A 13,370-nucleotide genomic window follows, 5' to 3' on the forward strand; every position below is an offset into this window, starting at 1 on the left:
GTGTTGAATGTGAAAGACGCATCTTAGTTTTGTATTGAAAACTATATTTAGTGTAGAAACAGTACAGAGGCTTTCATACAGGCCTTCCAGACTGGCAGGGCTCTGTGCTGGTTTCTGAACCTAATTCTGAACTGGCCGTCCCGTTCAAACCAAGAAAAAAAAAATGGTTCTGAACCTGAAAAGTTGCTTCTTTCTTAGGAACCATGACATCATCAGTGGGCGTGTCACTTGTCATGTCCTCCCACTTTGGTTCTGCTTAAACTGGTGTGAACGCGGCTGGTTCCCCAGAAAGCATCAAGGTTCTGAGTCTACAGAACGGAACCAGAGCCAGAACCAGAACTGTGTCTGTCTGAAAACACCCACAGTGAAATATGACCTGTCCTAAATGTGGAATAAAAACAAGAAAATATGGACCTCCGACCAGGTTGGTTAAAGGTGTGACCTTACCTGAAGTAGAAATATGGGAGGAAATATGGAATTTGTTTTTTCACTCAGTACTCAATGCTTTTTAAAATCTAATTAAGTACAATCTTCACTCAAAATATACTTCAAGAAAAGTAAAAGAAGTGATTTTAAAAACTACTCAAAAAGTACAAGTACACAAAAAGCTACTAAATTACAGTAATTTGAGTAAATGTAACTGATCCCTGTCAACTACGTAATAATAATAATAATAATGATAATAACAATATTAATAACAAAAAACAATGATTATAATATTGATAATAACAATATCAGAAACTAATAGGAATGAAGTAACTGATTAGCGCTAATGCTACGTCTACATTATAATAACATTAATAATACAACAATGACAGTGATAATAATAATAGCATCATTAACTTAGGATAGTTACTGACCAGCTCCAAAGAAATTCCTACCACTACTTTATAATAAAAACAAAAATAATAATAAAATAAAAGTTAAAATAATATCATTAATATTGTTATATCACGATGAAGGAAATAACTGACCCGCTCGTCCCGTCATCATCAGAGCTGCTAACAGCAGAAGAGTTTGTGACTCCATGATGAAAATTTAACCTGAAAATACAGAAATAAACATTAAAAACATAACAGACATTTAAAACATGATCATAAACTTCATGGGGAATATCAGTGACAGAGAGCAGACTGAATATCACCCTGTTTACCTGAGTTACAACTGTGACCTAGTATGCTGTAATTCTTGTTTTCTAAAGATCTACTAAAGCAAGGAACCCGTCTGCTCTGAGTGCTGATTGGTCAGAATCGCCGTCTATCAAAGGAAACTGACCAATCAGAGCTCTCATTTTTGGTGATGACAAGTACTCCCACCCATCAGTAACGTTTTCCTGTATGTCTCCGCCCTTTAATGCCCCCCACATCCCCAACTCACAAACACATCAAAATAAAATCCTTCAAAATGAAACACTTAAGACTGAAAAGTATATCCTATATACGTTTTTACAGACATACAGTGTTTAAAAGATGTATCAGTCCACCTGTCATATCTGTCTCAGAGACCATCCAGCATCATGAAGTGCTTTAATGCGGACTCTTTCATTTTCAGTCAGCTCTCCACGTTTTACCATTTTGAACAGGAATGAGGAATTTCAAACTGAATTCACCCAAATTTGAGCCGGCTCACTGGGCTTCTCTGAGAAGTCAGAAATGAATCAAGCATAACATTCAACCACTAGACTGGTGTTTCTGTTCAGGAAAAAATTAACTAAGGACAGAGCAGAATGCCTGAATGACTAGAAAATGACTGTTAAAAAGAAAAAAGGAAGTTAACAGTTAAGGAGATATATGAGCACGCACACACACACACACACACACACACCCCCCCACCCCCACACACACCCCCACACACACACACACAAGGTGGTTAGTCATCAGTGTCAGCAGTAACGGTTAAAGAGTCTATGTGACCTATGAAAGTTTGCCACATCTTATAAAACTCTTTTGTGGAGCCTTTCAAGGAGAACTAATCTTTACCGCAACAACTCTTGAATCCATTTGTTATGAGTTGGGGGACGAGAATGAGTCCGTTTCAAAAGGATAAGTCTACGCGCTAGTAGAGTAGGACAAGCCATAACTTGTCGAGTACGCTTAGGCACATCATAGGTGGAGGTAACTCTGAAAAGGACGACAAGGGGTTTGGGTCAATGACAAGCCCGGATACTTTACTCAGTGTGTCAAATACTGCGGTCCAAAACTCGGTCAGCCTCGGGCAAGATATAAAGACATGTATGTAGTCAGCAGGTGACTGCTTACACCTGTTGCACGCATCTGTTCTATCAGGATAGATTTTAGACAATCTGGCATTGGTAAGGTGAGCCCTGTGTAAAATTTTACACTGTAAAAGATCGTGTCTAGCACGCACTGAAGAGGTAGGAACAGAGTTTAGTATCTGCTCCCATTGTTCATCAGACAGAGGGGTCCCGAGGTCCCGGTCCCAGGCTGCTCACAGGGAATTCAAGCAGTTAGGAGACAAGTTGAAAACCAAAATATAAAAGATCGTAATGAGTCTTTTTTGTGTAAGCTTCAGGTTTAGAAATTGATCCATAATTGACTCAGGGGGGCGGTTAGGAAAGTGGGGAAAGGAGGATTTTACAAAATGAACAATCTGGAAAAAGCCAAACAGGTGTGAGTTAGGGAGATTACATTATGTAGTCAAGTCAGCGAAAGAATAAAAAATACCTTCAGAAAAAAGGTTGTTCATAGCTTTCAATCCTAACCTGACATTTGTTTCACACATCCATCTGGGAAAGCTTCAATAGGAAACGTTTGAGAAAAGGCAGAGGATTTGAAAAAAACTCTGTGTGTGATTGAATAAACGTTCTGTCCGTCACATCTCTGCGGGCCAATCAGAGCAACAAAGCATGTGACGTAGCTGCTAGCAAGCGGTACATGCGCAGCTACTGAGGAATAACGCGAAACATGGCGACTGTAGACATGTCAGTACTCGACTGTTGTGGTTTTTGAAAAGAAAACAACTCACTGCTGTTCTTTGTTCTTATTTTAACGAAGAAATGTCATCAAGCTCTGATAAAACTGGCGCTTTAGCAGCATCCATGCTAATCTCTTCCTCCATAACTGCTGCTTGTTTACGTCACGACTCTGCTGCGCCTGAAAGTACCGCCCCTCGTCGCTGATTGGTCCTGTCACTTTCTAACCGGGCCCAAACGGTTCAGATGGGAGCTTTGCAAGATGGATTCGCCAGTGAGAAACAAGGAAACGAGATATCCATCTGCTTTGCAAGGTTATTTTAATCCACTGTCTGACCAAATTCCAAAGGCTGGATCAGAAAGGGAGGGAGTGAACAAACAGTTACCTCCACCTATGATGTCCCTAAGCGTACTCGACAAGTTATGGCTTGTCCTACTCTACTAGCGCGTAGACTTATCCTTTTGAAACGGACTCATTCTCGGCCCCCAACTCATAACAAATGGATTCAAGAGTTGTTGCGGTAAAGATTAGTTGTCCTTGAAAGGCTCCACAAAAGAGTTTTATAAGATGTGGCAAACTTTCATAGGTCACATGGACTCTTTAACCGTTACTGCTGACACTGATGACTAACCACCTTGTGTGTGCGTGTGGGGGTGCACTCGTTTTTATTACTTGGTGGGGCCATACCACCGGTAGCCCACCAACGGTATGGGGCCATGAATCCTTGTGGGGCCAAAATGCTGGGCCCCAGACCGTTTACTGCTTGAAACTGGCTCTGGAGCCTTCCCTGATGCTCCTCATGCTTTTTTCTAACTTGGCCCACAAAGTGACAAAAACTGGAAATGTGTGTGTGAAGTGTGTTTGCTCTCTGGCCCCCTAGAGGTTTTTTGATGCCACTGCAGCCACACACACACTTCCTGAAGTGTGCGTGATATTAGCCAATGAGACGCCTTGAACATTAAGTGTCATAGTCTCGCGGGATTTTACAGGATTTGTTTGAGAGCTGATTTGCTGTTATCTCATCACAGCGCGATGCTGTACCATCTGTAGAATTTCTCAAATTAAGTAGGTATGTTTGTTTCCAGTTTTATACTATTTTTAATTTACATGTTTTTGACTATATAGAGTTTTGTGGGACTACAAGAAACAAACTATTACAACATTACTATTACTACAAACTGTGCCATTTGATATAGACGCTTATTTTAGCCGCTAGAATTAGCAATAGGTTGCTAGTTTTTATTTTATTTCTAAATTAACTTAAATAACGTTTTTTTAATTTATTACATTAAACAGATGAATATCTGCATATAGAAAGCATTGTTCCCAGGATACCAATATGAAAGACCGTTTCTGTTATCTTAAGCTAGTTAGCTGCTAACCATTAGCTTTGGAGACGGTAGCGTATGTGCTCGGCCGGATATGCGTCATCCGGCTGATGACGCATATCCGGCTGAGCACATGGCTAATTAACCCGGTGAATATTCATGAGATGGCCGAGCTGGGAGACGGTGGAAGAGTCGATTGCAATACATGAAGTGCGGAGTTTCAACTTGCCGTCTTACGTGAACAGATGTCTGATAAGGTATTTGATAAACGTGTTGTTGCCGATTTCTACGGAAACGCTCATCTCGTACTTTACTATAGAAGGTGATGTACGGTAGAAACTGTTGTGCTAAGAGCGATCGTCCAGGGTTCAACGCAGGCTTAAAGGGGCATCCGATCACACGTAGCGTCATGTTTTAGTGGTCAAAAACTTCACATACAGCCAGATAAATCATTGTAAAACAAGCTCTGTGCTTCGGTTTACGTTATATGCGACGCGGAAGGCACGGGCCCGGTCAGGGAGCTATCTGTCGCCCGGGGCCCGGCGCGGGCCTGGTCAGGTAAGCTAACTGTGGTCCTGTTGTGCCAATGTAGTAAGGTAGTCGTTTTGTCAGTGGTGTTTTATTAAAGAGCACAAAAGTTATCTGAGTTTTGACTGCTCTTGGGGATATTTTTCATCGACTACTGTAACGTACGATCTTCCGGAAGTTGTCTCCACACTTTCAAAACAATAAAAACGTGAGAAATTGACCTAGACGTAAGACAGGGAACACATCCAAACAAAAGCTTGTAAACAATTATACTTTTTAGAGGCACTATTTGGAAGCTACGTTTAAGACTCTGTCATTATCGTTGGTAAGAATTTTTTAATCTGCATATTCAGAGCATACAAATTATTTCAGACCTCATTTTTGAGCTTGCTATAAAGTGTTTCCCCCCTCCAGAATGCTCAAATCATGAACAACATTCATAAGATTTATTTTGTGCTCATTTCTGACCAAGCCTGATAATATTGGTTTGAACAGGTTAGCTCACTTCTATCCTGAGTTACAGGGGCATACAAATTATTTCAGACCTCATTTTTGAGCCTGCTCTAAAGTGTATCCCTCATTGCATTATAAATTGCATCAAGGTAATTGTTTTTATTACAAGGGTAATAAAAATACACAATCAATATCCAAGGGTTGGTTTAGCCAGGTCTTATTATGCAAAGAAACATTGGTATTGACAAATAACGTTTGATAATGCTGGATTCAGGTTATTATGAATTCCATTTCAAGTGAATAATGCAACCTCAATGGTGCGACCAGTGTGCTAAGATGGAGCGGTGATGTTCTGTTTTTTTGCTCTGAATATGCAGATTAAGAAATTCTTACAAATGGTGATGACAGAGTCTTAAACTTAGCTTCCAAATAGTGTCTCTAAAAATTATAATTGTTTACAAGCTTTTGTTTGGATGTTTTACCCGTCTTACGTCTAGGTCAATTTCTCACATTTTTCTTGGATATGTGCTATTGTTTTGAAAGTGTGGAGACAACTTCTGGAAGATCGTACGTTACAGTAGTCGATGAAAAAGTATCACCAAGAGCAGTCAAAACTCAGTGTATGACCATGGCGAAGAGACATAAAGCATTACATGAACACTACTACGTTCTAAGATCCGTTTTTAATGGTGCTTCACAGTGTAATAATGTCGACAGTTTGGCAACCTTAAGAATTTCAAAGAAGAAAGTCATTTATTTTGATAGATATGTTTTGTGCTCTTTATCAAAAAATCACTGACAAAACGACAACACTTAAAAGAGACATACAACAATCTTCATGATAGTCTTTTTCCATTCAGTAGTGGGAAATCCCAGCCTTGTAGCACTCTACTTCCTCTCTGGTAAGTCGTGCGCTCCGCAGAAACACTTTCTATCAGGGATAACTACCTTTGCACAACACTGGGCCTGGTCAGGTAAGCTAACTGTGGTCTGAGGCTTGGGCTTGGTCAGGGAAAGTGTTGCGGTAGGCTCGGTTAGCTCAGGTAAGCTTTCTGGGGTCGGGCCACCCCCTAAAGTGTAACAAGCGTTGAGTAATAGTCAACCGATGTCATTATTCAGGGGTTAACGATCTGTGTGAGTCACAAAAATTGAAGCATGAATCCAAGATAGCGATATTCGTACCACATGCTATGTTCTCATAATTGAGAAAATAAATAATGACGTGCAAAGCTACAGTTCCACGAATATCATAAACCTTGGGACATAAATGTGTTCTTGTAATTACAAAATTAGTTAATGAGCAATGTGTTTTCTCATGCTGCACAGCTGTTTAATGATATTAAAATATTTTCACAGAGCCATGATGTCCAAAAGGAAGGCCAGGATAAAGCCTGTTGAAGATGCAATCTCATACATTCTGTCAGCGAGAGACAAGCCATGGTTTGCAGAGAGATTTATCAATAATATCAAAGGTATGATCTGAAGTCCTTTTGGTAGCTGCAAATGACAGCAACAGATTTTTAAATACCATTCATTAACACTCTTCATTTGGAATGAAGAAGGATTCAGGCTACTTTTCAGAAGATATCTTATAGAAATTACTGGCTTTAATCTGCTGTCTTGTTAAAATCCAATGCGTTTAGGTATAGGCATGTATAAATGAGCCTGATTTCCATCAGAGAAGTTTCAGGTACACATTGGTAAAATCAAATATAGAAATGTAAAGTTATTCATTTTATTTTGCTGTGTATAGTGTCCAGCACATTCAAGTACCATTAAGGTAAGTGCTGGACCAATAGAAGACTGTAATGAAAATGTGAAAGGTCTGAACACTGTGCAACTGTTTGGCATATTCAGAAGTGACATTTTAAGTTAATGCATAGAAGTAGTTATACAAACGGAGAACCAGAATACAGGCTTGTAGGTCATGTGGTCATCACATGATGGTCCCTGTTAAACAGAAAACCCTCGTATTTAAAAAGTCATGTCACATTCTAAACATTTTTAGAAAGAAAACTATTCAGAGAAGATGCTCACAGAACAAAAGTACATCATTAGACCTGTGACAATCATGAATTCAATCTGGCCAATAACTAGATAAAGTCATCTCTTTGTTTGAGATAGTATGTCCCCAGAGCATTTAGGAAATTAAATCCAGCTCACAGGTCTTCCCAAAGGAGGGGGGTGGCATATTAATCTGGGGTCAGTTCATGGGAGCTACAGTGTACAGACTTTTTTCATGCTGTATGAGAAAGGTTAAAGCAACTTGGTGTGACTTTTACTTAAGTTTATTTAATTCTGTGTTATTATAGGAAGAGGAGTGTTTGCTACCGAACCAATCGAGCAAGGTTCTTTTGTGTTGGAGTACAGAGGTGAATTCATATCAGCAGAAGAATGCCAGTCAAGGAACTACTCAGAGACACAGAGTGCATTTCTGTATGAGTTTGATTGGAAGAAAAGCCAGTGGTGGTACGTATATGAGATGTATTTTTAGTAGCAATAAGGGTGTTCTTGTTTAGACCTGGAACGTGTTTAAATATTTGATAAATGAATGAGTAAAATATTAGACTTAATGTACTTTAAACCTCAAGTGGCTCTTCTAATAAAACTGTGAAGATATATTTTATAAAGTTTATATTTATTTGATGTATTGTTTTTGTTTATCTTTAGTATTGATGCATCCAAGGAAGACGGCTCCCTTGGAAGATTAGTGAATGACAACCACAAATATCCGAACTGCATCATGAAAAAAGTTATAGTAAACAACAGGCCACATTTGTGTCTGTTTGCTGTGAGGAACATAGAAGTAGGAATGGAACTTGATTACAACTATGGTGATTCAAAATGGCCATGGCGTCAAAAGGTGAGCTTGTTAGATCATGCATTGGTTACACTACATAATTTTTAAAGATGTTAGTTTCCCTTCACACAACGTTATGTCTCTTAAATGAGAATCTTTGAGTCATAGTAAAACCAGTGTCCAAAGTATATTTTTCTAAGAAAAATAGTGACATGGGAAGTTCCTTTCATTCACGCTTTCATTCAAATTAATGAAACTGTCTACACAAGGTTGAAACCAGCACTTGAAAAGTGGTGTGTTGGTGCAGAGGATCTGCTTTCCAAACTTAAAAATATTCCAATCTTCTATGTCATTTTCTGCATTATTATTACATAGAAATGGATCATAAAGTCAGGTGTCTTTGAGGACATGGATAGTAGTTACACATAGTAGTAGAGTAGTAACATGATGTTTCAAAGGCAGTTTTTATGTGAGGAAAATTTTGTGACCTGTAAGATTGTCCAGACTCATGATTCCTGTCAGAGCTCACTGTCTTCTTGTTTTATGTCTAAACACCAGGTGACATCTAAGCAGGCTCCAGCACCAGAAGAAGAGATGGCTGCGCTTCCTGTTAATCTGTCTTCCTGTGTTTATGATGATGATAAGAATGCTGCTGCTGCTGATGGACCAAAGGTAATGGAAAGAATGAATGTGGTTGAGTTCTTTACAGGGTGCACTATTAACTTGACAGACTAGTCTCTGTTTGATCTCCATTTGGTCAGCTAACTTGTTTCACACACACACGTTTCAGATCATGTCTTCATGGGGCCCTGTATGGTACTCTTCCTACAAAGGTTTTCCAACTTTTCTCTTCCACACACACAAGTTTCAGTTCGTGTCCTTATGGGGCCCTCCGTATGGACCCCTCTTTAAGTGATTGTTAACCTATAGGACAACACTTCTCAGCATCCAAACTGAAGTATTTATAATACAAATAATGCACTTTCTGAGCCGCTGCATGATGAAGAAAATATTTTGGAGTGAGACCCCTTTTAAGGCCTCTTTTAAGATGTCAAGATAGAAGAACTTCTTAGACTGACCCTCATGGGGTACTATATTAAAATATCTTTGTGCCCTGTAAGATTGTCCAGACTCATGATTCCTGTCAGAGCTCACTGTCTTCTTGTTTTATGTCTAAACACCAGGTGACATCCAAGCAGGCTCCAGCACCAGAAGAAGAGATGGCTGCACTTCCTGTTAATCTGTCTTCCTGTGTTTATGATGATGATGAGAATGCTGCTGCTGCTGCTGATGGACCAAAGGTAATGGAAAGAATGAATGTGATTGAGTTTTTTACAGGGTGCACTATTAACTTGACAGACTAGTCTCTGTTTGATCTCCATTTGGTCAGCTAACTTGTTTCACACACACACGTTTCAGATCATGTCTTCATGGGGCCCTGTATGGTACTCTTCCTACAAAAGGTTTTTCCAACTTTTCTCTTCCACACACACAAGTTTCAGTTCGTGTCCTTATGGGGCCCTCCGTATGGACCCCTCTTTAAGTGATTGTTAACCTATAGGAAAACACTTCACAGCATCCAAACTGAAGTATTTATAATGCAAATAATGCACTTTCTGAGCCGCTGCATGATGAAGATAATATTTTGGTGTGAGATCCCGTTTTAGGCCTCTTTTAAGATGTCAAGATAGAAGAAATTCTTAGACTGACCCTCATGGGGCACCAGATTAAGATATCTGTGACCTGTAAGATTGTCCAGACTCATGGTTCCTGTCAGAGCTCACTGTCTTCTTGTTTTATGTCTAAACACCAGGTGACATCTAAGCAGGCTCCAGCACCAGAAGAAGAGATGGCTGCACTTCCTGTTAATCTGTCTCCTGTGTTTATGATGATGATGAGAATGCTGCTGCTGCTGATGGACCAAAGGTAATGGAAAGAATGAATGTGATTGAGTTCTTTACAGGGTGCACTATTAACTTGACAGACTAGTCTCTATTTGATCTCCATTTGGTCAGCTTACTTGTTTCACACACACAAGTTTTAGTTCGTGTCCTTATGGGGCCCTCCGTATGGACCCCTCTTTAAGTGATTGTTAACCTATAGGACAACACTTCACAGCATCCAAACTGAAGTATTTATAATACAAATAATGCACTTTCTGAGCCACTGCATGATGAAGAAAATATTTTGAAGTGAGACCCCTTTTAGGCCCCTTTTAAGATGTCAAGATAGAAGAAATTCTTAGACTGACCCTCATGGGGCACCAGATTAAAATATCTGTGACCTGTAAGATTGTCCAGACTCATGGTTCCTGTCAGAGCTCACTGTCTTCTTGTTTTATGTCCAAACACCAGGTGACATCCAAGCAGGCTCCAGCAACAGAAGAAGAGATGGCTGCACTTCCTGTTAATCTGTCTTCCTGTGTTTATGATGATGATAAGAATGCTGCTGCTGCTGATGGACCAAAGGTAATGGAAAGAATGAATGTGGTTGAGTTCTTTACAGGGTGCACTATTAACTCAACAGAATAGTTTCTATTTGATCTCCATTTGGTCAGCTAAATTTTTTCACTCACACAAAAGTTTCAGATCATGTCTTCATGGGGGCCTGTATGGTACTCTTCCTACAAAGGTTTTTCCAACTGTTCTCTTCCACACACACAAGTTTCAGTTCGTGTCCTTATGGGGCCCTCCGTATGGACCGCTCTTTAAGTGATTGTTAACCTATAGGACAACACTTCACAGCATCCAAACTGAAGTATCTACAATAAAAATAATGCACTTTCTGAGCGCTGCATGATGAAGATAATATTTTGGTGTGAGATCCCGTTTTAGGCCTCTTTTAAGATGTCAAGATAGGAGACTTCTTAGACTGACCCTCATGGGGCACTAGATTAAAATGTCTTTGTGCCCTGTAAGATTGTCCAGACTCATGGTTCCTGTCAGAGCTCACTGTCTTCTTGTTTTATGTCTAAACACCAGGTGACATCCAAGCAGGCTCCAGCACCAGAAGAAGAGATGGCTGCGCTTCCTGTTAATCTGTCTTCCTGTGTTTATGATGATGATGAGAATGCTGCTGCTGCTGATGGACCAAAGGTAATGGAAAGAATGAATGTGATTGAGTTTTTTACAGGGTGCACTATTAACTTGACAGACTAGTCTCTGTTTGATCTCCATTTGGTCAGCCTACTTGTTTCACACACACACGTTTCAGATCATGTCTTCATGGGGCCCTGTATGGTACTCTTCCTACAAAAGGTTTTTCCAACTTTTCTCTTCCACACACACAAGTTTCAGTTCGTGTCCTTATGGGGCCCTCCGTATGGACCCCTCTTTAAGTGATTGTTAACCTATAGGACAACACTTCACAGCATCCAAACTGAAGTATCTACAATACAAATAATGCACTTTCTTAGCCGCTGCATGATGAAGAAAATATTTTGAAGTGAGACCCCTTTTTAGGCTTCTTTTAAGATGTCAAGATAGGGAGACTTCTTAGACTGACCCTTCTGGGGCCCATTATGTGGATCTTTCTTTATGTGATTTTTTTTTCTCAATGGGTGACACCTTTCACTTCTAAAGTTACCATAAGTTTTCCCTGTACTTATTTTACACTTTCTAAACTGCTGTATGATGAGGAAAACTTTTTGGAAAATGAACTGTGCAGCCTCTTTTCTTATGTTGTGAGTTTGAGACTCCTAGAAAAATAGTTGTACTTGGCCAACAGTTTTATGCTTATCAGAATAGTGTCATCACATATGCAAAATTTTCTTTCTCTTGAATATTTTTACCTCCAGGAATATACCACGCTTTTGTTGATACTGAGGACTGTTGTGCTAAAGGACTGTGCCACTTATGCACTTTTCAACTTGTTAAAAGGGCCAAATCCACACCTTTTAATTCGAACAGCATGTGTGCCTTCATGTGAAGAAAAACAGGCTTTTTCTTATTACCTGAGCCTCATTGCAAATAATGGCTTAATCATGAGCGCTGGTGCTAACAGCCCAGCACAGTTAGAGTGAAACATGTACAGTCTGCTTGTGGTAACTGCACCACAGTGTTTATAAGATATGTTATGCTCAACCTCCCTGATTAATTTTTCTTTAATGATGTTTAGGAATTTACTATCAGAGGGTCATCCCTGGTGGATTATTCTGACACTGATGAAACCGATGAGGATTGTTTAAATGACCAGCCATTGGGTCCACACTGTGATGAAGTTGTTCCAAAGTTGAGAAGGACAAAAGCATTCTGGTATGCCCCGACACTTTAAACACCAATAATTTATTGATTGGTCGATAATCTTTTATCTTTAATTGATTTTGATAAATGCAAACTAAAATGTATAACCATTCCATAACATAACACTCTCTGCAGATGAAAAAGTTCCAGATTTTCTGATGATCTCTACGATTCAAGTCGACAGTACAGAGGGCCCTTCAGCTCAGTCCAAGTCTGAGATGGATTTACAAAGGGTGAGTAGAGACTGTTACCATCCTGAAAGCCTCTCTGTTGTTGCTCTGTATTATCACTTAAAGCTTAACACCTTCCAAACTGAATACCTCTTTTACTAACTACTCTGTGAGACATACATATCGTTGCCTTCTTAAAATAATGGCCTAAGTCAATTTTCAAGTTTTTCAGGAGACACAAAAACTGCACCATTTGTTGAATATATGATATTTTTTTTATTCTTTCTCTCAACAAGGTCATGACAACAGATGACTTTTGACCAACTAAAAACAATGTTTGTCAATTGTAACATAAGAAAAATAAATGACTTGGGCAAATTTTTGAACATGCCTCTGTGACTTAGGCAATTGAACACATCAATTCTGTCCGCAATAAAGCAGAACAGCAAAACAGCATAACACACTTTTTAAAGTCCTAGAGTCTGTAGGAAGAGTGGAGAGGACCAGAATCCACGTTGTTTGAAGTCCAGTGTGAAGTTTCCACAGTCAGTGATGATTTGGGCTAGAGGTGGGAGAAATAATTGATTCTTAGATGCATCGTGATGCGGAGGGGAAAGATTCTGAATCATTTTATGAATGTCTAATAATCAATAATCATTAGTAATTTCAATATTTAATACTGCGGAATAGCAGGAACAAAAAGGTGGAACTCTGACACACAGTGTGTAACAGCAAGTTTTAGATTACCAACTGTTCATCTCTGAAAAAAGACATTTTTATGTCTGTAATTTCAGAAATGTTACAAGGAAATGATGTTACTACCTTTCGTTCAGTGCAATTGTAAATTTCCAGTTTACACATGTCTTCCATTTGAAGATAGTGGACATTTAATTTATCTCTATTTTTGTAAATACAAA

The 13,370-nt window shown here is 39.3% G+C and overlaps 1 protein-coding gene across 1 annotated transcript; it reads left to right on the forward strand.

Annotated features, from left to right (window-relative positions):
- The first annotated feature begins 4,012 nt into the window (after nt 1–4,012).
- LOC121524830 (N-lysine methyltransferase KMT5A-A-like) lies at nt 4,013–9,972 on the forward strand. Its single transcript, XM_041810344.1, has 7 exons — nt 4,013–4,819; nt 6,599–6,714; nt 7,555–7,711; nt 7,913–8,105; nt 8,601–8,714; nt 9,227–9,343; nt 9,856–9,972. The coding sequence occupies exons 1-7, from the start codon at nt 4,749–4,751 to the stop codon at nt 9,970–9,972; spliced, it is 885 nt and encodes a 294-aa protein (XP_041666278.1). The 5' UTR covers nt 4,013–4,748.
- Nucleotides 9,973–13,370: the final 3,398 nt, after the last annotated feature.

This window comes from Cheilinus undulatus, linkage group 17 (genome assembly GCF_018320785.1).
Source record: "Cheilinus undulatus linkage group 17, ASM1832078v1, whole genome shotgun sequence".
Taxonomy (NCBI): Eukaryota; Metazoa; Chordata; class Actinopteri; order Labriformes; family Labridae; genus Cheilinus; species Cheilinus undulatus.

What these genes read in the sequence shown, in the direction of transcription:
- LOC121524830 (XM_041810344.1), top strand. Translation starts at nt 4,749, where the DNA reads ATGCGACGCGGAAGGCACGGGCCCGGTCAGGGAGCTATCTGTCGCCCG. An exon ending in CCCGGCGCGGGCCTGGTCAG is followed by an intron (nt 4,820 to 6,598) that starts GTAAGCTAACTG and finishes ATATTTTCACAG; the next exon opens with AGCCATGATGTCCAAAAGGA. An exon ending in CTGCTGCTGATGGACCAAAG is followed by an intron (nt 8,715 to 9,226) that starts GTAATGGAAAGA and finishes TCTAAACACCAG; the next exon opens with GTGACATCCAAGCAGGCTCC.